Here is a 22,699-nt window from a genome sequence, read left to right as displayed (position 1 = left end):
AATGAACAACACAGGAAATGCAACATTGAATCAATTTGGCTTTTCTTTAACAAACTATTCCCAAGGCACTACACATATGGATACACCTTAACACATAAACGAGCGTGCACTGGATCAGAGGCTGGATTATTATTATTATTATTCATAACTAAGAGAGCACTGTGAATGTATTTTTTGCTTTTCAGAATTCAGGAACGATCCAGCAGAGGCTTTGGAGTTATCACAGGAGTCAGGAGATGTTCTGTGAATGAGGAATTGGGGAGCTCAAGGCCTCAGGGCTGTAAGCATTCCTTGCCTTGGAGAGTTTAGAAAGGTAACTAGGTGCAAGAAATAATAATGGGAAATTCCATTTAAGGCAGGACAAAGGCAGAAGGATGTAGAATTACCCTTAATGAAGGGATTAAAGCTTGGCAAAGAGCTCGAACCTTCAAAAGCTTCAGACAACTTTCCCCAGCTGAATCCATCTGTGAATTGTGCAAAACACAGAGGGGGGAAAAGTGAAGATCCCTCATCCAGTTCTAATCCAGTTGTGGAGAGTGACATTTTTACAAGTGAAAAAGGCAAATAAAATAATTAAAGTTACAAGCTTTGATAGTTCTGCAGCTCAGGTGTAATTTTTGACAGCATTTTTGGTTCCTGTAACCAAAACTGAATTTTACTTTAATAACATTTCACCCATTAGGTCATTAAGATCAGTCCATTTGTTTCCCTTGTTTTTAATTATCTTCTGTGGAGTCATTCTGGTTTTTCTACTGGTGTAAACACATCCCATCCCATGTTATTTAATTTCCTTAAAATTTTTATTTGCCCATTTCTGGTTTCATGAGGACTTTAACTTGCAGGTGTTTAAATCAGCAAGGAAACAAAAAGATCATCTTAGAAGGTAATGGAGTCAACTCGAGCTATATTTTAATTTTATGACCGTTCATTTTCTTACACTGGCAATTCCCAGTCAACAACTCAGGTGAGAGAACATGACATTTTTAACCACCAAAATCCCATAATTTTGAAGTAACTATGGGCTTCTGCTTGTTATTGCTTAAGATTCAACAGAGGCTGCAGCAGAAATGAGCCTTTGAGGAAACCAAGTCTATTATCCCTGCTAGCTGGGGCAATGGCAACCATCGTGAAAGTAAAATTACTGCCATTAAATCAAGAAACTAATTAGAATCAGATCATCAAGTTCCTCCTCTGCTGGAGCCTTGGTCTCCTGGCATGGGATAAGGGGATTTACTCCAGAGCACACACCAGTCTGTCACTTCAGTGCCTTTCTGATCCTCCCAGAGTTCAATAAACACCTCCAGAAGGTTCAGTGGCACTTGTGGCCATGGGGCTGGGCTGGCAGCTCTCAGGGAGGAGGGCTGGGAAGGCAGAGCTCAGGAAATCTGGCTCGTGTCTCTGATGGAGTCAGAGGGAATCAGCCTCTGCTCTCCCTGCACGGCCCTGGCAGAGCAGGAGTGAGTGTCTCAAACACAAAATATCCCCAAAATATTCCCAAAATATGGGCTGAATTCTTTCCCTTTTTCCTCCTGGAGAGCTGTCCCTCTCCCAGCACAGACCAGTGTGGTATCAGATGGAAGGATGATGAGCACAGCTCTGCTCCAGCATCTCAGTCAGCGAGGAGGGACCTCCACAGGGAGACCCTGACTGGGTCTGACAGCGTTTGTGAGCTCTGAAATCCCCTTCAGCCCACATCTGGGGGCCTCCTGGGCATGGCAGCGTTCCAGCTGCCTGCCAGACTCACTGCCAGCTCCCTCCTGTCACCCTGTGGGTGGCTCAGCCACTCGACTGGAGCACAATCATTTCATCAATACCCACCAACGAGCTCCGGGAACTTGGGGGGAAAAAGCACAGGACTTGTGAAGTTTTCATATGGAGGATGAGAAAGGTGATTGACTCCAAACGATGCCTCAAGCAATTAGGCAATTTTACATCATCAAAGGTTAATAATGAATAACAAGATGCATCTGTCACAGCAAGAAGTGTCCTGATGAGAATCCAAACTGTCACCCACCTCACAAGGGTCATTTACTCTTTATGCCTTTGATTTCCCAACACTCATCCTTATTCTCCCTGTCTTTGGAGAGTAATCAGTGTTTTAAATGTTCTTCACAATTATATGAGTCAGTACAAATTGTGTTCCCGTTTGTACCCTTAATGGGGTTTTAAGGCCATTTTAGGCATCTGCATGCTCATAAGTCTAATAGGAACTCTTAAAAGCCTGAAATAATTTGGGTCCAAAATTGACACCTGAAGGGCCTTTCTATTAATGGGAGTTGAGAGTTAACAATTTTACAGTTGTTTTGTTTCTAACCAGAGGGAAGGAGAAGTTTACTCAGGACCTGCAGCATTACTCAGCACAGAGACCTGAGGAATGTTCCAGAAAGCACCAAGGAACTTGCCAGACCCAGAAATAAAATCACTATTTAAGATTATAGGGGCTACATGTATTGAGGAGATCTGCCTCAGATTAGGACACTGAAGTCCTCAAATATCTACACACAGAAGTGGCACAAACTGGTGGCCAAACTTCAAATTGATGTTTATTTTCTGAGTTATCAAACGGTCCCATAAAATGTAGGGAGAAGTTTTTTTCCCAAAAAATATATAATCACTCAAAAGAAGTCACCTGCTCTCCAGAAGGGAAATGCTCAGAGCAACATTGATGTTCCTTTCTCCAGGACCATGAGATTTCTCTGAAATGAGCTTAAACTCAGAAGAGATTATAAAAGTTCTCTGAACTACAAAATCAATCCACATTCTCCAGCAGAAATAATATTCCACCAGCAAAGGGCTGGAAAGGAAAACAGAAAATCTCTTGTTGATGTGACCCACAGCACGTGTGGGGCACTTCAGTACTGCAACAAATTGGCTGGGGAACAAATAAATTCTGTGGTTTTAGGTTAAACACAGAGTCAGTCTGAAAAAGCTGCAATTTCTAAATTAAAGCATTTGCTGAACTGGCAGAGTAACTCGTCAGTTTGAAGCCAATCCTGAAAGAATCCCAAAAGAGCCAAGCTGTTACCAAAGCAAACGGATTAATAAGCCCAGTATTGATCTGCCAAGAGCATGAGATGCCTTTGCTGATCCCTGTGGAAGCTCTTCCCACAGCAGTGCACTGGGAATTCAGCAGGATGGGACATGGGGAAACCATTAAGCAAAAATTAAAAAAGGAGAGAAGAAGAAGATAGAAAATCCCAAGCCTTCACTAGGTGAGTTTCTGTTTCTCCCATGAGAATTAATGTCATGTTCAGGCTGTAACAGTCCTTGGAAAAACAAGGAAAAAACGCTGCTCTCAAATACCCAGCTATTGAAAGCACCTACAATAACTCTGCAAAAAGAACTGGTGCAAACCTGCAGGCAAGAAACCAAACTGAGCTGGAAACAAACCCCTCTGGGTGACCCTGGGAGCAGCAGGATCTGGGGTTTTTTCCAGGTTGTTGTTGTAAATCAGCACTGATTTATTCAGACACAAAAGATTAAGACTGTTGGGCAAGATGTGATTTGCAAATTCAGTGTCCAGTGAGGATGTGAATGTTTCCACACACACACAGGGGCTTGCATCCCTGTGAGGGGAGATTTGATAATGCAGCCTAATGGAACTTTATTGCATTTTCAGGCGTTTTCCCACCAGCTCATTGAAATTCTTGCTCCTGGAAGAAGAGAGGGCTCAGGAGGAAATCTGCACTTTGCAGAAATTGCTCCTTCCCACCTCCTTAGGACGGGCTGAGGAAGGATATTTATTTATCCAGCTGAAAGCACAATCAGGAACAGAGCATGGCCTTGCTGTCTGGAATGTTCTTCCCTACACCGAGCCGAAAGCATAATTAACAAGCTGCCTACAAATAGGGATTAGGGTTTTTTTTCCTGTCTGAAACTCAGTGGACAGGTTCACCCCTCATTTGTGTGCAGAGCTCTGATGTGCCAGGGACACCTGCCAGTCTCCAGCAACTCCAGACAAAGATGAAACCATTTTCTAATTAGGCACGGGAGTTAATGGCAGGTGAAATGTCCATTTTAGATACAGCAAACCCTAAGCAATGACTTCTCAGGATGCTGCCTGCCCCAGAGCATTTCCTTTGTAATCTTCTCAGCCTCTCCACTCTGCTGGATGATTTATGGTGTCTGGGGGCTCCTTGGCAGTACTTTCTGTGCTGATAAAGAGGAAAACCTTCACTGGATCTTAAATTGTCAACAAATGCTTTCAAATTTCCTAAGAGTTCTTGCATTTCTCCTTCATATTTCCAGAGTTTAAAAAATGCTCCAGCCTGAAACTGCCCTTTCCTACAGAATGATGCCCATGAGCATCTGATTATTGAGCCCCAGGAAGTGTCCCCACAATCAAATTGTGCTTAATTCCCTGTAATTCCCAACTGGGTGCCCAACCTCGTGCTAACAGCCCAATTAATTCTGCTGCCATCGTTAATGAGAGGCTAATTATTTGAGAAACACACCTTGCAGGAGTGAGTTTCACGGGCTAAAAGGGACATTACAACTTTAATAGAAGGAGACATCAAAAAGCGTTGGCCCGCAGCAAGGAATTCAACAATTGTGTTTAAATTTAATATACCATGTGATAAAGAGTTGAGCTGGAGTCAGTCTGTCACTGGCTCTCACACAATATTATTTCTGGCTCTAGATAGGCCCAGCTCCATGACTTTAGCAGGCAGAAGCCTTAATACCTTGTGACACAACTGGGCTGAGCCATCCAATATCACCCACAAATCCCTGAAAAACAAATACTCCTTCAAATAATTATGCTGTTCTAACATATTAACTTCCCAGGCAGTGATGAAATGTCCTGTTGTAGGGGAGGCCCCTGAAAAGCCTTGTCTGTATCCTGGGCTTCAAATCAAAAACCTTTAATATTAGGATCACACTCGGCACTGAATAAATGTCAGAGAAATAAACTTGATGGAACAATATATTTTTGATGCTCTGAAATGAATTTTAAAAAGGACCTAGAACAGGAAACTACAAAGTCTTTAACCTCCAGGGAGGAAAAAAATCAAATACCACCCAGGTCACTAATAATCTAATGTCAACTGTTTCCATAAAAAATGGGCAATGATAAATAATCAAAGCATTTAGTGGATGCTGTGGGGATCTGGGTTATTCTCAGCTATTCTGTGTTATTCTCTGTGCATGTTGATTAGAATTTTAAAGAAAAGGTAATGTTTCTCCCAGCCCTGTTTCCCCATGGTTTATTACCCAGAGCATGAAATCTCTCACTTTATTTTCTAGATCCTTCCAAGCCTCCCTCAGCCTGGCCTCCAAATTATCTTCTTGAGAAGGAAAATGCCTCAGAGCAGCCAATGCAAGGTAAACCTCTGGGCTGGAGGGGTTTAGGACACAAGGCAGGTTGGGCTAAAACTATACAGAATTCCTTAATTCCATAATTGCAGATTCCTGCCTCCACAAGCTGCTGGCCCTGAGCTGGCTCCCACCTCCTGCACTGGGATAATTGCCTTTCCACTCACACACCCCTCTGATCACTGCTCTCATTTGTATGGGCAGAAAAGGTAGAAAGAAATGTTTATTCCACAGGAATTATTTTAATTTCTTGCAGCAAGCTACAAGAAAAGGGCCAGCCCCGAGCAGCCCACTCATCAAACAACTGAATCTTAAAACTTGCACAGTGTGTAGGCAGAGCTGTTTATCCCACTCTGCTTTACACTCCACTGCATCAAGGCTTTTATTGCTCTCCTGCATCCATTTCGTGCTGGCCAATCCTTCTTTATATTAAATGTAGAGATCAGCACAGAGTTCTCTGTTCTCAGAGACACAAGATCAGTTTTGCTGCGCTCCATCAAATGTGAGAGAAGACAAAAATCTCTGTCCTTTGGCCAGGCAGTCCAAACTCAGCGTGAGGATAAAATCCCACTGCAGACAACACACTCGGCATCCCAGGACTGAAGAATCAGCTTTTCTTGCCAAAAAAGGTTTAATTGAAACAAAAAAATAAAAGGGCTATTAGCTAACCTGAAATAGCAACGTTAAAGCAAGATCCCAGGGCACAGAAGAGTTGCTTTTAACATGATGTAACCTCTGGTAATTGTACTTGAAAATATGGGAAGATTTCATGCCCTGGAATACTTTCGGCATCTTATTTCCATGAAGTGTCACATCCAAGGCCATCTGCATTCATCTTCTTGGATGTAACACACTCTCCTAAAGGTAAAATAAAGTAATTTAAAACTCCCCTGGTGTTTCTCTTGGCTTTTCTGTCCTTCTGGCAAAGCAGAGCTGCGGCTGACCCGCAGCACGAGTTGTTTTTTTACAGAAGCCAGTTATTTGAGCAGGTCACACCTCGGGCCAGCCCTTTAGGGATGTTTTTGTGATGTATTACCCTGATTTTCGTGGGGATTAAACCAACCCAGCTCCCTCAGCCCTTCTCACACATCCTTCCCAGCATTTCCGAGAGCGCTGGGCACACTCCAGCTCCTCAGTGTCCTCCTCAGAGGGAGGGGACCACGCCTGGGACTCGATGTGGGGTGTAATAAATGATCACCCGACTGCATCAATGAAGAAATTCATTGAAGAATTGCCAAATGAAAGTCCGGGAAAGCCACGGGCAAAGGTGAGCACCGAGCCCGGGCTCGGCTCTGGGTGACCCCAGATCAGCCTCCATCACACCAAATCCCCGTTCCCAAAGTCAGGCTGTGCAGGGACGGCTTTTATACGGTTTTTTGACTGGACACTGGGTTGCCTCATCCTTTTGTCCCTCTTGTTATAAATGATTACATTTACCACACTCTTGTTTTCGTTGTATATTCACATTTCTTCTCCTCCTGGCTGCCAGTCCAGTGAATAATTTTCCGGGCAGGGCCGGACACTTGATGACATTTATGGAATCAGGAATTGGGATGCACAGCCAATGTAGATAAAATGTAGATAAAATGTAGATAAAATGTAGATAAAATGTAGATAAAATGTAGATAAAATGTAGATAAAATGTAGATAAGATTTCCATCAGATGTTGATTGCTGATTAATCCCATTTTAGGAGCAGACCCATCTCCTTTTGGTGCCACCCTTCTTTCTGTTGTAAATGGATCACACTTCCCCTGCTCCCGGCAGAGGCCACACGAGTCCCTGTAATTCGTGCTGACAAAATTGAAACAGCTAGCAATCTTTTTAAAATAGTAAAATAAGTAGTTAAAAATGTAATGTCGAGGAAGGGAGGGAGGGGTGTCCCCCCTTCTCCTGCAGATGTTTCCAGATGTTCAGTGAAAGGTGAGAGAAGAGGAAAGAACTGAGATAAGAAGAGGTAAAACCTGGGAAAAAATCCAGAAAAGCGGTAATTATATTGAATTTATTGCCTAAGTAATTATTAAAAAAAATTTGTTTATTGTTATAATAAATAAATTATATTGAATTTATTTCTGGAAAAAAAATCCAGAAAAGTGGTAATTATATTGAATTAATTGCTAGCAAAAGTATATTTATATATTTTTATATATAATAAGCTTAATGTGTAATTAGAAAAGGTCATTTATAGAGGAAGACGATGAGCCTTCATCCCTGCGACCCCCAAAAATGAGGAGACCCCTAAAAAGGGGATGGTGGAGGCTGAAATGGGCAGTGATGAAAACAATGATATAAATTTTATTAAACAGTGATATAAATTTTATTAAATTTTATATTGAAAATAGGAGGGAATAGGAGGTGACCCACAGTATACAAAGGTTAATTTTAGAACATTTTATTTGTACAAGGGACAGGAGACCAAGTCCTGCTCTTGATCAACGATGTAAATTTGCTTTTGGATTATTATTATTTAGAACCAATGCTCAAATTAATTAGAATTAATACTGCTATATTTAATTTTGTTTGGAGGTTTTTTGTTTGTTTGGGGTTTTTTGTTGTTTTGGGGACTTTTGGGGTTTTTTTTTTTGAGGAGAGTTGTGGGGATTTTTATTTGGTTGGAGTTTTTTTGTTCGTCTGTTTATTTTGTTTGGAGTTTTTTTGTTTGGTTTTTTTGTGTGTGTGTTTTGGGGGATTTTTTTGTTTGTTTGTCTGTTTTGTTTGGGGTTTTTCTGTTCGGGTTTTTTTACCTGTTTGGTGGGATTTGTTGTTGTTGTTGTTTGTTTTGTTTGGGGTTTTTTGGGGTTTTTTTTGTGTATGTGTTTTGGGGGATTTTTTTGTGGGGGTTTTTTTGTGTGGTTTTTTGGTGTTTTTTGGGGTTGTTTGTTTTGTTTTGTTTTGTTGTTTTGTGGGGGGGGGTTGGTTTTTTGGGGTTTTTTTGTTGTTGTTTTTTGGTTTTTTGTTGTGTTTTGTTTTTTGTTTCTTTTTTTATTGGTTATTTTGTTATTTGGTTGGTTGGTTGGTTTTGTTTTGTTTGTTTGTTATTTTTTTGATTTTTTTTTTAATTAAAAATGAAGCAGCACACCCCTTTACAACACCGAGCGCCTTTATCCCTTCCACCTGAATAACTTCACACCACACCAAACCACACCAAACCACACCAAACCACACCAAACCACAACAAACCACGAACCAACCCCGGCCAACACACCTCAGGGGCACCTCCAGCACTCCAGGGGCCGCCACAACACGGCCATTTATAAAATCACAACTATTTTATCGCCGGATTTGCCCCGGCCCCGCTCCGCCCCTTCCCGGCCCGGCCGCGGGGAGCAGGCCCGAGCTCCGGAGAGGGAAATACGGCTTTAAAAGGCTGTTCGTGAGGGGAAATACGGCTTTAAAGGCTGTTCGTGAGGGGAAAAGGGCTTTAAAATGCTGTTCGTGAGGGGGAAAAGGGCTTTAAAGGCTGTTCGTGAGGGGAAATACGGCTTTAAAATGCTGTTCGTGAGGGGAAATACGGCTTTAAAAGGCTGTTCGTGAGGGGAAATACGGCTTTAAAAGGCTGGTCGTGAGGGGAAAAGGGCTTTAAAAGGCTGTTCGTGAGGGGGAAAAGGGCCTTTAAAGGCTGTTCGTGAGGGGAAAAAACGGCTTTAAAAGGCTGTTCCTGAGGGCTGAGAGCGGGAAGGCGGAGGGCGCCCGGAGCCGCGGTGGGGCCTCAGAGCGCCTTCGGTGGGCTGAAGGGTCCGGGACAGATGGGGACAGGGCTGGGGACAAGGGATGGGGATGGGGACAGGGGACAGGGCTGGAGGGGCTGGGGACAGGGCTGGGGACAGGGGATGGGGACAGGGCTGGGGACAAGGGACAGGGACGGGGACAGGGGATGGGGATGGGGACAGGGGACAGGGGATGGGGACAGGGCTGGGGGGACTAGGGACAAAGCTGGGGACAGGGGACAGGACTGAGGACAGGGGATGGGGACAGGGGCTGGGGACAGGGGATGGGAACAGGGGATGGGGATGGGGACAGGGATGGAGACAGGGGATGGGGATGGGGACAGGGATGGAGACAGGGGATGGGGATGGGGACAGAGGACAGGGGACAGGAGACAGGGCTGGAGGGGCTGGGGACAGGGCTGGGGGGACTAGGGACAAAGCTGGGGACGGGACAGGGCTGGGGACAGGGGACAGGGCTGGGGACAGGGGCTGGGGACAGGGGATGGGGACAGGGATGGAGGAACTGGGGATGGGATGGAGACAGGGGACAGGGCTGGGGGACTGGGGACAAGGGATGGGCAAATATTAACACCACTGCTGTACGTGTAATTATATAACGTATGTATGATTGTATACTGTATGTACAGTTATATACTGTATGTATAATTATATGTATATATATGTATATAATTATATGTAATATGTATAATTTTATGTATAATAACTATATGATTATATAGGTGTATATACATATAAACACACATATGTATTTAAATATATATGTGTAGATATATGTATATAATTATATACTGTATGTATAATTATATGTATATATGTATATAAATATATATGTGTATATATTTTTATATGTATATTATGTATTATATATTGTATATATACATATATACACATATGTGTATAATTATGTATATATATGTATAATTGTACTGTATGTATGTAGATATATAGATATATATTATATGTAGATATATGTATATAATTATATGTATATTGTATATATGAATATTATATACATTATATATATTATATATGTGTATATAGAGATATACTGTATATAAATATATGTATATATGTATATAATTATATACTGCATGTATCGTTATACTGTATGTTTAATTATACTGTATTATGCTTCATTAATAACCATTTTCTAAGTATAAAATCACTGTTAACTTTCTGTTTTCTCATCCAAATGAAAAGAGCCAGTAAACCTCAGAAGAGAGTTTGCACCCATGTTACCAGACTGAGTGGAGCCACCCACAAAATAAATCTGTTAGATAAGATGATTGGAAATACTTAAAACTGATGAGAAGAAGAGTGTTTGATGAACACCTATTGAATATTCAGCACAGTGCTCCTTAAAGACAGAAGTCCTAAAAGGGTGAGGTGGGCTATGGGCAGACCTTGTGCTAAACCCCCTCGGCCAAGAGGCTTTGCTTATTCTGTCTCCTAATTTGTCTATTTTCTTAATTCTTTTATTAAACTTATAATTAAAAAAAATAAATAAAAAGTGGAACTGGTTTTTCACACCCTGGATCCCTGGCAGTGTCCAAGGCCAGGTTGGACACTGGGATTTGGAGCAGCCTGGGACAGTGGAAGGTTTTTTCCCCACTGTCTCATCTAACCATACTTTATTTTCCTTTCAACTCATTCCCCCTTGTTCCATCACTACCTGCTGTTGCAAATAATCTTTCCTGTGAGTTCCTTTTAGATGCTAGAAAGGGGGAAAATTCACATTTAATTTATTTTTAATGAAGAATTTTACCCAAGCCTCGCTGTACTCCACTGCAGCTTTGAAAGGAACGCTGCTCAGATCTCACAGCTAATGTTCAGTGCTAATTGCTACTGTTCATTTACCCTGTGGATCTCAAAGTGTGCTGGTGTAACCTGTGCTTTGGCTTGATCACAGCTCAAAAAAACCTTGATTTTATCCTCCTGTTGTGCTTAAATCTGGTGTGATGTGGCCGTAAAAATGCCTGTCCCCTTTTGCTGTGAGGAATCCTGTGAAGCTGACCTTGGTTTTGTTTTTATTTGCAGTGCTGCCCCATGGCCAGTGCCCCAGCAGAGAGCTCCAGGAGCCCTGGGAAGGGGTTGGAATTGAGCCACAGCCACAGCAGCTCTGCTTTGGACTATTCAGGAGACACCTTTGAGTCCTTCAGTGAGGAGGAGGAGGAGGAGAGTGAGGCTCCTGGATCCTGGTGTTCCACAGAGGATTTGGAAATCTCATCATCACTGGCAGGCCAAAGTGCTGCAGGTATATGCTGAGCTCACTCTGCTCAAGGCCTGTGTTCCACAGCTTCAAAAAGTGCAGTGAGGGGACTTGAATCAGCAGAAATAAGTGTGAAAATTGCATACAGTGTCCTTGCTGTGCAAAGGACGTGCTTCAAACAGCTCCAGGGGGAGGACTTGCCCATGGAAGTCATTCCCTGGTAATCTCGTGCTGCTGAAATTCTGTTGTTCAAAAACAATTCTCCAAGCTGCTTTTTTACTACCCATGAAAAGTAGCATAAAACAGTTTTTCCATGGGTTTTTCCAGGATTTGAAATACTGGAGAGGGCTGGGTAGGGCCTTAAAGCTGCATCAGATGAGGGGTAAAGCAGAAGCTGAAATCTGTGGCCTCATCTGTGTGTTGCTGTGGCTCAGGGTTCCTCCTCCCTCAGCAGGGAGAACTGGCACCTTCAAGTGGAGGATTATTTGCCTCCCACTTTGCTTTCCTTACAATGTGTGTTCAAAGTTGCCTTTTTTATTTTCCCTTGCAGAGGAGGAGTCTGAAGCAGTGGACCCAGCCGTGGGAAGAGCTGCCATAGGGAAATGGATTGATGCCATGAGAGAATGGATTGATGTGAAAAATAAAGACCCTGGGATGAGGCCAGACAAATCTGTCACCAGGGCTCCTGCTGGTGAGTTGTGTAACTTCAGCAGTGGTTATAATTGTTTCTTTTGGAAGGAGGTGTAAACTTGACTTAAATTTAATGCACAGGCTATTAAATTAAGGCAGCTAAATAACCTGGCTTAAGTAGCTGAGTGATTTAATACAAAGTTTCTCTTCTATGCTTTCTTGGAGAGCAATTTGTCTCCCATGTGACACGTGGCTTTGATGCTCCCCTCATGTAGTGACATTATCCTGATGATGCATTACCACAAAACCTGGAAAAGTACATTAAAAAAATGTCCCCACATTTGACATTTATTTGTTTCATTTAATTCAGGGTTTTCTCTCTCCAGCTGTAGAGGTACGAGGAAATTTGGGCATTTTTCCTTCCAAAATAAACGTGACTTCAGAATTTATTGTGTGAAATGGTTTTTCCCCCCTTGTTATTCAACAGAATTGATAAATGAATTATTTGTTTGCCCTGGTTTAGTTCCTTTCCCAAGCTGAGGGAGGCAGTAGGGCACCAATTTTGGCAGGAACAATGGAGCAGCTTTAGCCAAATAATGCTGGAGTTTAGGGAGGAGGAGAAGGGGAAGGAGGAAGGAAAGATCCATTTCCATGTACTGGTTATGCAAGGAGCTGTGAGAGCAGATGGTGGGATGCAAACCCTGCTAAAGTCTGTCAAAAAGTGGGTCAGAGGTGCTATTTTTAATTAAGGAAAAAAGAGCAAGAAAGCTGTAATCGAGCAAAAAAAATAATGGGAGCAGACGGGGAATCTTCCTCAGTCTGAGTGTTGATGGGGAGTGAGCAAACTCGGAGTTTTGTGGGTCACTGTGAGACTGCTTAAGCAGGAGATCCTCCTTCCTGGGCACTTGATGGTGTGGGATTTGTGTGGCAGCATCCTCAAAGCACCCATCCATCCCAAAAAAAGCAGCAGCTCAGGTCACTCCCGGGCTGTTGTGAATGGCAGAGCTCCTTCCCCACGGCGGTGAGTCAGTGCTGGGGGCTCCTGACTCTGCATTTCTCTGTTCCTGCAGCTCCTCTGCAGCAGGGAGCCTTCTCCTGGCCTGCTCCTCCAGGAGAGTCTTCCTAAAATACATCACAGCCCTGGGATTCACTCCTGGGGGCAGAGAAAGGGACCTGATGGGTTCAGAGGCACCGAGTGAATGATGGACCACAGCTGAAGGTTGAGGATGGTTTTCCATTTCCACAGGGTTTTCCCTTGGAAGCTGCACTCAGAGGATTTTATTCACAGGCACCAGGGGTTGCTCTGCCTTTGGCTGGTGGGTGTTGATGGCAGGGAGAGTCAGAGTGATCACTGAGAAGTTCTGTTCCTTGATCCTGAGCTGATGGATGCAGAGCTGCTTTGTCTTTGCTTCTCCTGTCCCTTGTCCCTGTGGCAGCCTCACATTGGTGCTTCCAATGATCCATGTGAAGAGCCCAGAACATGGTTCATGCTTTTCTTTGATGCAAACACATTACCCAGCCATGAAATATCCAAATCAATCATAACTAGCCATGCCCTGTGTTTTTTCATTGCAGAACATTACCATGAAATAAGCACAGCAACTTTTGTCTTCTGATGTCTATAAATGCTTCTTTTTGGACTTAACCCTTCAGCACTTGGTAGCCCCCAAATCTTGTGTTGTTTTAGCAGCTTGGAGATGTTTTTTTTTAAATGCAGTAGATGAGCTCCCCTAGAAGTGGATTGCTGCACAGTGAGTCCCCTCAGAGCACTCAGCTCAGTGAATCATGTGCACTGAGCACACAGGTGCTCTGAACTGGGGTTTGCTTTATTGCCTCAAGACTTTCCTTCTCATCTCCCAGCGTCATTTTTATTTTTCATGCTTTTCTTTGTGGGCTGAAAGGAGAAAAACCACGCTGGCCTCAGGAGAAGTGAGAAATTTTCATCAGAATTGTCTTTGTCCTTCCACCCCAGTGTGGTAGCACGAGCTGTTATTAGGCAAATGCATCACAACACCACTATAAATTCTCAGTTCCACAGGGATTGCTCCATGTTAGTCATCTTTAAAAATGTACTCAGGAAACTGCAATTCTTCAGCTTGGATGTGTCTGAAAATTCAGGTGAAATCTGAAAATTTAGCCCCCTGGCTGGTGCTGTGCTCACGAGTTGCCTCTTGTTTTTGTAAGGTGTCTCCATGAAATGCTTTGCCTGTTTATTTTCCTGCTCTGTTACCACTGCACCATTCCTGTAATTCTTCCCTGGCAGGGTGGGGACACCCTGGCACAGGTGCCCAGAGCACCTGGGCATAAATCAGAAAATCCACATCCCCTGGATCCCAAAGCCAGGCTGGATGATGGGGTTGGAGCAGCCTGGGACAGTGGGATGTGTCCCGGGGTGACACTGGGCTTTAAGGTCCTTCCAACCCAGGTGTTTGTGTGACTCTGGGGTGATTCACTGTGCTGGAGGAGTTTTACTCATTTGAAATTGCTGTTTGTGATGAGCAGCCTGACATTTCAGCCTGTTCCTCTCACTTCTGTGTTACCTGCAGGGGTCTTTCTTATGCTCTTTGCTGGTCAGGCTGTCAGCATGTCCATCTGAACTGTAAAATCAATTTAGGTCATTATGAAGATGTTATCTGGAGCTGCAGAGGTAAAACCTTACTGAAGAGCAGTTATTGATTGTTGCCTTTCACAGTTCTCTCGTTTTACTTTTTATTTTCTTTAAAATGGAGTATTAGTAGGGAATATTAACAACAAAATGCCTGCCTGTTTTCTTATTAAATCAAAGTTAGACATCAAAGGAAAAGGAAACTCATAAGGATTTTCTTCTTTTACTCCTCCCTTGTGGTTTCAAATGTCACACTTAAGGCTGGAGCTGTACACAGACAGCAGAATCTACAAAGGTCACTGAGTTCCAGCCCCCTCAGCAGGGTTTGGGATGCAGACATGGGGATTTAGTTTATCTGTCCTGGGCTGCTGGAATCACAGCAGCTTCCTGGTGCACTTTGTGGGGCTTCAATTCCTAAATATTCCATGTTCTGTGACCTTCCTGCTGGGATTGACGCTGTGCTGGTGTCACTTGGGCTGCTCTTGTCACCTGCTCTGCCTCACTCCTCTCCAGTGAAGAGAGGGAACACTGGATTTGGAGCTACCAAACATCAGGAAAAATGTCCTTGTGCAGCAGCTGTTGGCACTGGCAGGGATTCTCTGCACTGACCTCAGGAGCATTCCAGCATGTCTGGATGACACATGGAAAAGAGGGAATCTGTGAGAGACAGGGAATAAACCCAACCCCCAAAGCAAGAGCTGAGATCCCCTGGGCAGGTGAACCTCCCACACCCGGATGTGTAAATACTTCAGTTAAAAGACACACTTTTCTCTTCTTTTTTTGGGTTTGTCTCAGTAGAATTCCACTCCTTGATCCCTAATTTATATTCTTTCTGAAATTCCTGTTAAACAGGAGTTAATATGAAGAAGTAACTCCAGCACTGAGTCGTGCAGTGAGGTTTAAAAATTGCTGTTCCCTTTGCCAGTGTTTCTTCTGAAGTCTGGAGGTGCAGATGAGCAGATGGGTGGGTGTGTGGCAGCACAGGATTTATGCATTATTAGAAGCCAATTCTTAATAAAATTGCACTTGTGGATGTCAGAAGAACCTGAAGTGAGTTATTCAGGCTGGTATTAAACTGTCACTAAATGCTCAGTGGGCCTTATGTGTTTTACTTCTCCCTTTGGAGTACTCAAATGATTTTGTTCTGGGTTTTTTCCCCACCTCACAATGGTGACTTTTTAATCTTTTTGTTCATTCTGTGTTCAGCATAAATGAACCTGCCAGGAATATTTTATTAGTGTGATTAAACCCTGTAGTGGCACATGATTTCCACTTTTTTTACACGATTCTTGTAAGGAAAATCACCTGATGACTGAAATGGTGGTTTCCACTCAGATATTTATCATGCTCCCTCAGAATTTTTTGAAATTAAATTCCATTTTAAGGTATTGCTAATCCTTGTTTATCTGTCTGTAAATTGTCACCATGTCCTTGCTTTTAATCATTTTGATACATCATCTTCTTGGGAGGATTAAATTGCACTGTGATGCTCAATTCTGGATTGTGGTAATTGCGCTTAAACATATTTTCCACGATGTCCACGGAGCCACAAAATTCCTGCTTTGCTGGGTTTTAATTATGGATTCCCTTATCCATTGGATTTCTGAGATGTCCAATTTCTTTGCAGAATTCCACAGCTCTGTTTGTGCACTAAATAAACCCCAGGGATTTTTTTGGGGGGAAGTTTTATATTCCTGTTGTTCAATATTTTGAGGATTTGTGTTGTGGGACTGGAATGCCAAGTGCCTGTCTGGAAATTGAATTTAATACTGAAAAAAACCAGAATGTGGAGGGCTTGTTGAAATGGTCTAATCCAACCTCCCAGCAGGAATTTTGGTGTGAATCCTTGGAGTTAAAGTGGCCACACTTTGGAGTCATCACCTGCCTGACTTTGGGGGAAATCTGGGCATGGAAACCTGGACAGTTGTGGTGTCTCTTTTTTCATCATTTCATGAAATGTCCATGAAATACTGCACTGATTGTGCTCTAAGCCTCTGGAAAATCTCCCCCAAAGCCCTGAATGAAGTTGTAAATCCATCCTAACCTGCCCAGCTGAAGTCTAAGGTCTATTTTATTTATTTTCAAGTGCCACTGGGAAGGGCAGGAGAAGATAAAAGAGGGAATGATATTTTTTAAATAAGATCTGATAAAGAATTTAGGCAATGATTGTTGAAGCTTTAGAGGAAAAGTGGTTTCTAATTGCATTTCCTCCCCCAAAAAAAAAATTGCCTTTCTGTAGTTTGTGGAATTTATTGGAGTTTCTGGAATTTATGATTCCAGAGTGACTTCAGTGGACATTGCCTCTAATTTTTCTTATAAATTGCTCCTTAGAGTTATTGACGAAGGGCTCTCTTGAAATATTAATTAATTTGGGTTTAGCAAGTTGTACTTTCAGGTAGTGAGGTGCTAAATCTGTATTATTGACAGCCAGTTTATTTAATGTCATAGTGTTTAACTGCTTGCTTTGCTAATCTATTTATCCTGTGCCATTAACCTTTTGTCTTTTTATTTCCTCCCATCTTTGGAGCCTGTTTTAGAGCCATTTATTGTGCAGGTTCCTACAGCTCCCATCTGTATTTAAATGCTGATTTTGGAGCCCTTTTTAGAGCCATTTATTGGGCAGGTTCCTATAACTCCCATCCACATTTGTGTTCAAATTCTGGTTTTGCAGCCTGGTTTAGAGCCATTTATTGTGCAGGTTCCTACAGCTCCCATCCACATTTGTGTTTAAATCCTGATTTTGGAGCCTGTTTTAGAGCCATTTACTGTGCAGGTTCCTATGACTCCCATCCACATTTGTGTTTAAATTCTTATTTTGGAGCCTGTTTTAGAGCCATTTACTGTGCAGATTCCTACATCTCCCATCCACACTTGTGTTCAAATTCTTATTTTGGAGCCTGTTTTAGAGCCATTTACTGTGCAGGTTCCTACAGCTCCCATTTAAATTTTAAATTTAAATTCTGCTCTGCTGTTGCTGCAGGCAGAGCCTGACCCTGGCTTTGGGTTTTCCTTGGGCAGCACCAGGTCACACAGATCAGGAGCAGCAATTCCTCTTCCCCTGACCCAGCCACTGATGCTCTTGTCCTGTTGATTCCTGGCTGGCAGGAGCTGCTCAGTTTTCCCCTGGAGAAGTGGAAGCTCTCAGGTCTTTCTGCAGCAGGAGGATCAGTGGGATGCAGCAGGAGCAGGCAGAGAAGTGCAGGAAGCTGCAGTGGGCAGCCCCAGCAAGGCCAAGGGAGCCAGGAGACTCCTGTGCTGTTCCTGCCCAGCTGATGAACAGGATCCTGCTGGAAAACACCAGGGAGGCTGTGAGACAGGTACTGAGGGAGAGAAAAGGAGATTTCCCCTGAATTCTGGGAGAGCCACTGGAGAAAATAAGCCGTAATATCAGGATCAAGTCAGGCAGACCTTACTGATGCCTCTGGAAGAGGTTTTGGGTTGATATCCCAAGATTTATCTTTCTCATTTCTTGGACATCACTGTAGAGCTGTTGCCTGGTGATAAAATCCTGATTTGTGTGATTGAGCAAGGCTGGGATCATCATTTATTTTACAAGCAGCCCTGGATCAGCTGAAGGAAAAAGCCTTTTATTTCTGGTTGTATTTGCCCTATTATTTATCAAATTATTCTGCATTTTATTTGTTGTGAAGTCTGTGTGTGACTCCAGGATTAAAAAGAATTCCAAAGATAAAACCTCCCTGTGCTCCCAGCTTTCTTAGGCATTAGGTAATACTGATAAAAGCAGTTCCAATAAAATCCTGCTGACCTCAGTCCCTGCTTAAAAAGCCTCTGTCTCATCTTTGCCCAATTCAAATCTCTGTTTTTGTCACCACCCCAGTGGTTTTTTTCCCACCACAGGGTGAGTTTTATGCCCCAGCCCCACCCCTCAGCCCTAAAATAACACTTTGAAGTCAGTTCTGGTGTGATAATTATTTCAGGCTTCCTGTCCTTTAAAACGATTTTGACATTTCAGCCATCTGCTTTTTTTAATTTCTATTAATGTTAATCCACCTTGCAGATTTTGTGGATTTTTTTATTTCCTCCTTATTTATCTTACATTGTGGGGATACATTCCCTAAGAAAAATAAACTTTTATCTGCTCTTTTGCTTGGTTCTGTCTGTAGCTCCAAACAACAACATTTTTTACCCAGAGAAGTCAGAGAAAAGGGGACAGAGAGGCCTGGGATGAGACTTCCCTGGGTTGATTCCCCTGCTTTTTGTTGCAATTTAATGTGTTTATGGAGCCAGATGGAATCTGAGTCAATTGAATCAGATAAAACCATTGATATTTCATAAAAGCACCAACCCTGGGGTTTGTGTAATGCTGTTAAATAGGCTTAAGATTTCATGGTGGATAAACTAACCTGTTAATCACTGAGCAGCACTGGTTATCTTACAGACAGAGCTGCAGAGTTTGGGTGGGATTCTGGCTCAGAGCTGCCTGATTGAACTAATTGCTCCAGAGTTTATTTGCCTCTTTATTTATTTATAACATGTACAAATAAAATTTATAATCATAACCCCTCTGGTTGGTGTTTAAGGCTTTGCACACAGTCAGCATAGGAACAGTTAGAGACGATGGAATTGTCACTGAATTATTTTATCACTGGCTAAAAAGCCAATTTTTGTCTTTAAACTGTGCCTCTGTGTGTTTTTATTAATTGTTCTCAAAGTTGGCAGGCCAGACATTGCTCATGGCATCAAAGTTTCCTCTTCCAGGTGACAGAAGCTGAAATCCATGAGGCTTCCACATGTCCTGACTGCCAGCAGAAGAGAGCAGAGCTGGCCAGGGTTGCCTTTCTCAGGCAAAAAAAGACTCTGCTGGAAGGTGCTTTAATCCAGAGGAGATTGGAAGAGCAGCTCTACTCCAGAGTAAGCTAATCTCGTTGAAAAACATTTGTGCTGCATTTTGTGGGTGCTGTAGTGAAAGAATCTGTAATTTAGATCCTCCTGGTACATGGCAGTGAGATCAGTGCAAAGCAAAATAGAATTTGGGTCTCTGACATTAATTAAATGCTTGGGGCCAACGTTCTCCTCAGGTCATTTGAGCTGCCTGGTTTATGGAAGCTGGAGGTCATTCCCAGGGTTTTGTGGAATTTTCTGGGTTTTCTGGAATTGGTTTTGTGGCCTTTTTGATTTTGTCTCCCCACTTTTGTTTTCTGCTGGGCTGTCTGAGCTGAAATGGCAGATTAAATGGTGTGACAGGAGGTCAAACTGCCTATTCTGGGTTTCCTTGCTCATCATCCTTTGCCTTGGGAATCTTGGAACAGGACACTGCCCTGGGTGATGGAGGCTGAGGCCTTTCTTCTTGGAATTCCTGAGATTTCTTCTTGGAATTCCTGTCCCTGTGGCAGTGTCCCAAAGGTTGGTAGGCAATGCCTCTGGAGCAGCTGGGTGAGCAGTGAAGTGGGCAGAATTCCTTGGCTCTCCTGTGGCTGTTCCTCAGGAGGAGCTTCCTGAAGGAAGGACTCCCCTCTGAGGAGTCAGGCCAGGCTGAAGGCAGGACACACATTCCTCTCTTCCCTAATAATTCCAGAGTTTTGACTCTTCCACACTCCATATGTAAGATTTAAGAGCTTCAGTCTCAAGTGAGGCTTCACTTTTTGTCACTTTTCCCCCTCTGCTTTTCCCTGTCCCTCCTTAGGGAAGAATCCTGCTTTTTGGGCCGTGCTGCTGGACAGTTTTTAAACAGAATCCTTTCAAGCCCACCAAGCTGTGTGGAGAGGGCTGCCCACCTGGCTGGGTTTGAGGGGCTTGGTGTGATACAGGCCATGAGAAACGGCAGGAGTGCAATCCTGAATAATCCTGTGTTCCCTTTCTGTTTCAGGACATGCTCACACTTCTAGGAGAAGCACTCAGAAGCTTTCCCAAACCTTCAGAGGATCCCAGGGAGTTGTGGCAAAGGCTGAAGGAAATGGAAAACCTGAGTTAACTCCAGGGGATGAAGAACTGGGAGAGCCTCCTGTGGGCAGTCACCTCCAGAATCCCAATGATTTTGGATCTGAGCTGCTGTGGCAGTGATGGATTGGGAGCTGCTTTAATATCCCTGCAGGTGGAACCAGATCTGCCTGGCTGGGCTGTGAGTCAACCCTTCCTCCTTCCTCAATGCAAATGTTACAATATACTGCAATCCATCTCCGTAGGTTTCTCAAATTCCAGAAGCCATCAGTTTCCATTATTCATCTGGCAAGCCAGAAATATTGGGTTGTGGGGTTTTTTTTTGTTTTTGTGGGATTGCAGAGCAGCTCCCAGCTGCTTCCATCCATAAGGAAAATAAATGATTCCTTTTGTCAGGGCAGGGAGGTGTAATTACTGCATTCCAGCTCAGTCTTTGCCCACTGTCTCGTGGTAAATTGAAAGTGAGAGCCCCAGGTGGAGGACAAAAAGCAAAGTTAACTATAGAAAGCAGTAAAATGGAATGCAGTATTTATAGAAGGGAAATAATGAGGCTGTAACAGAAATTAATCAGCAGGACTGGGGATGCCAATGGGCTGAGAAATGATAATAAATTAATCATGAAATCTATATAGGATAGAGAGAAAAAAACCAACAGATTAAAGCCGGAATGAGAATTGTAAGAAAACACTTGGAAATTTGTTGTCATTTTTCAAGATGATCAAGTCACTGTTGTGCAGAGACCAGATCTGGGGTTCAGTGCACATCCAAATAAAACAGGATTTTGCTGGGAATCTTTGGGTTAGACAGTGAAATCATCCTCAATGTGGCCTCCAAAGCCTGGTGGGCACTCTGCAGCCCCTCTGTGATCAGAGCAGGGGCTCAGCCCTTGCTCCAAGACTCTCCTTGTGGCACAGATTTCAGCCCTTGCAGACCCACAAAATAGTGACTTCCATGCACACGTTGGTATTTTTGTTTTCAGAACATAGAAGCTTTCTAGAGCTACTGGAATCTCTTTGCAGCTGCTGTCAAGCCTTTCTGTAAATCCTGAACTGTGAGTTATTTGGGTTATGTGTCTGACAGTGTTTGTCTGTGGAACAGCATCCTACTCACACACAGTGCCTGCACAGCTCGTTTGTTTGCATAAATGTTACAAACAGAACTCAGGTAACTCCTCAGGAAAATCAAAGCAGATTTTGCTGATGGCTGTTGAATGCATTTTCCTTCTGCTCGCTGCAGTTGTTTCATTCTTTTGTCGTGACTCTGAGATCTGAGTGGTTTTCTTTAGCACCTCTTAGAGATATGCAATGGAATGAATGATCCAAGTCCTTAAATAATTTATTTCCTGATCCCGCAGTTTTTGAGGCTGGAGATCCAAAACTGTGGCAGGGAGGATGTGGGAAAGAGGGTGGATGATGTAGGATCCTTTCCCAGGAGCTTCTCCATCCAGCAGCAGATTTTTCTTTTGATCCAGAGAAGCCTCAAAACTCTGGACAAGGAATATTGACTCCTCTGCTGCCTGGTTTGTGCTCGCTGGGGCATAAAAGGAGCAAGGTAAGGTAGCTCAAGAGGGATTCCTTGGGAAAAGCAGCTGTGGCTGTGAAACAAATCAATCTGCCTCTTCAAAGTGCTCTGCAGCTTGGCCTTTGTGGCTTTCCTGCCACCCAGAGCTGCGTGATTTAATCTTCTGGATGGTTGCTGATGTGGTGGGGTTCACTGCTCTGATCTCTGTGCTGAGAGAGAAGATTTCTCCCATCTCAGCTGTTTCGTGCTCTGTGTGTGCTGATACCCACTTTTGGGATGTTGGATTTTACACCTGACCCTTTGGAGAAACTTGTATTCCTCAATTTATCATTAAAACCAGTTTCCCATGGAGTGCAGCACTGTCACTTTCCCTTTCATTTGCTGTAGCTTTATTAAATAACACCCAGGAGCATTCCAGGCTCCCTCATTCCTTAGTCTCCTTCCATCCATCTCTTAGGCTCTGGGAATTTGCATCTCCAGGAAAAACTTCCATCTCAATCCCAAGAGGCTGCTAGCCCAGTTCTGAGTGGGAATGAAGATCCAGTGTCACTAACTGCCCTGGATGTGAGCTGCCAACAGAGCTGCACATTCCCAAATGCCCTGTTCTGGTGGAAGGTGGCCCTGGCTGAGCTTTCAGGTCCTTTCCCACCCAAACCATTCCACGATTCTGGGATACTGGAATTTAGATGTCCAGCTGCTGAGGAAATCTCTTGTGCTCCTACTGGTCCAGTGTAGGATCATCGAAGAGTTTGAGTTGTTAGAGACCTTCCAAAGGCCACCTAACCCACCCTTCCAG

At 43.4% G+C, this 22,699-nt stretch overlaps 1 protein-coding gene across 1 annotated transcript; it reads left to right on the top strand.

Annotated features, from left to right (window-relative positions):
- The first annotated feature begins 10,158 nt into the window (after positions 1 to 10,158).
- C21H8orf48 (chromosome 21 C8orf48 homolog) lies at positions 10,159 to 22,259 on the top strand. Its single transcript, XM_066333899.1, has 6 exons — positions 10,159 to 10,421; positions 11,078 to 11,294; positions 11,800 to 11,940; positions 17,590 to 17,801; positions 19,204 to 19,356; positions 20,312 to 22,259. Exons 2-6 carry the CDS (start codon positions 11,087 to 11,089, stop codon positions 20,414 to 20,416), a joined length of 819 nt encoding a protein of 272 aa, XP_066189996.1. The 5' UTR covers positions 10,159 to 10,421; positions 11,078 to 11,086; the 3' UTR covers positions 20,417 to 22,259.
- The last annotated feature ends 440 nt before the right edge of the window (positions 22,260 to 22,699 follow it).

Source organism: Sylvia atricapilla, chromosome 21, assembly GCF_009819655.1.
Source record: "Sylvia atricapilla isolate bSylAtr1 chromosome 21, bSylAtr1.pri, whole genome shotgun sequence".
In the NCBI taxonomy this organism is placed as follows: Eukaryota; Metazoa; Chordata; class Aves; order Passeriformes; family Sylviidae; genus Sylvia; species Sylvia atricapilla.
The sequence above is the reverse complement of the archived record's forward strand: the minus strand, read 5'-3'. Positions and strand labels throughout refer to the sequence as shown.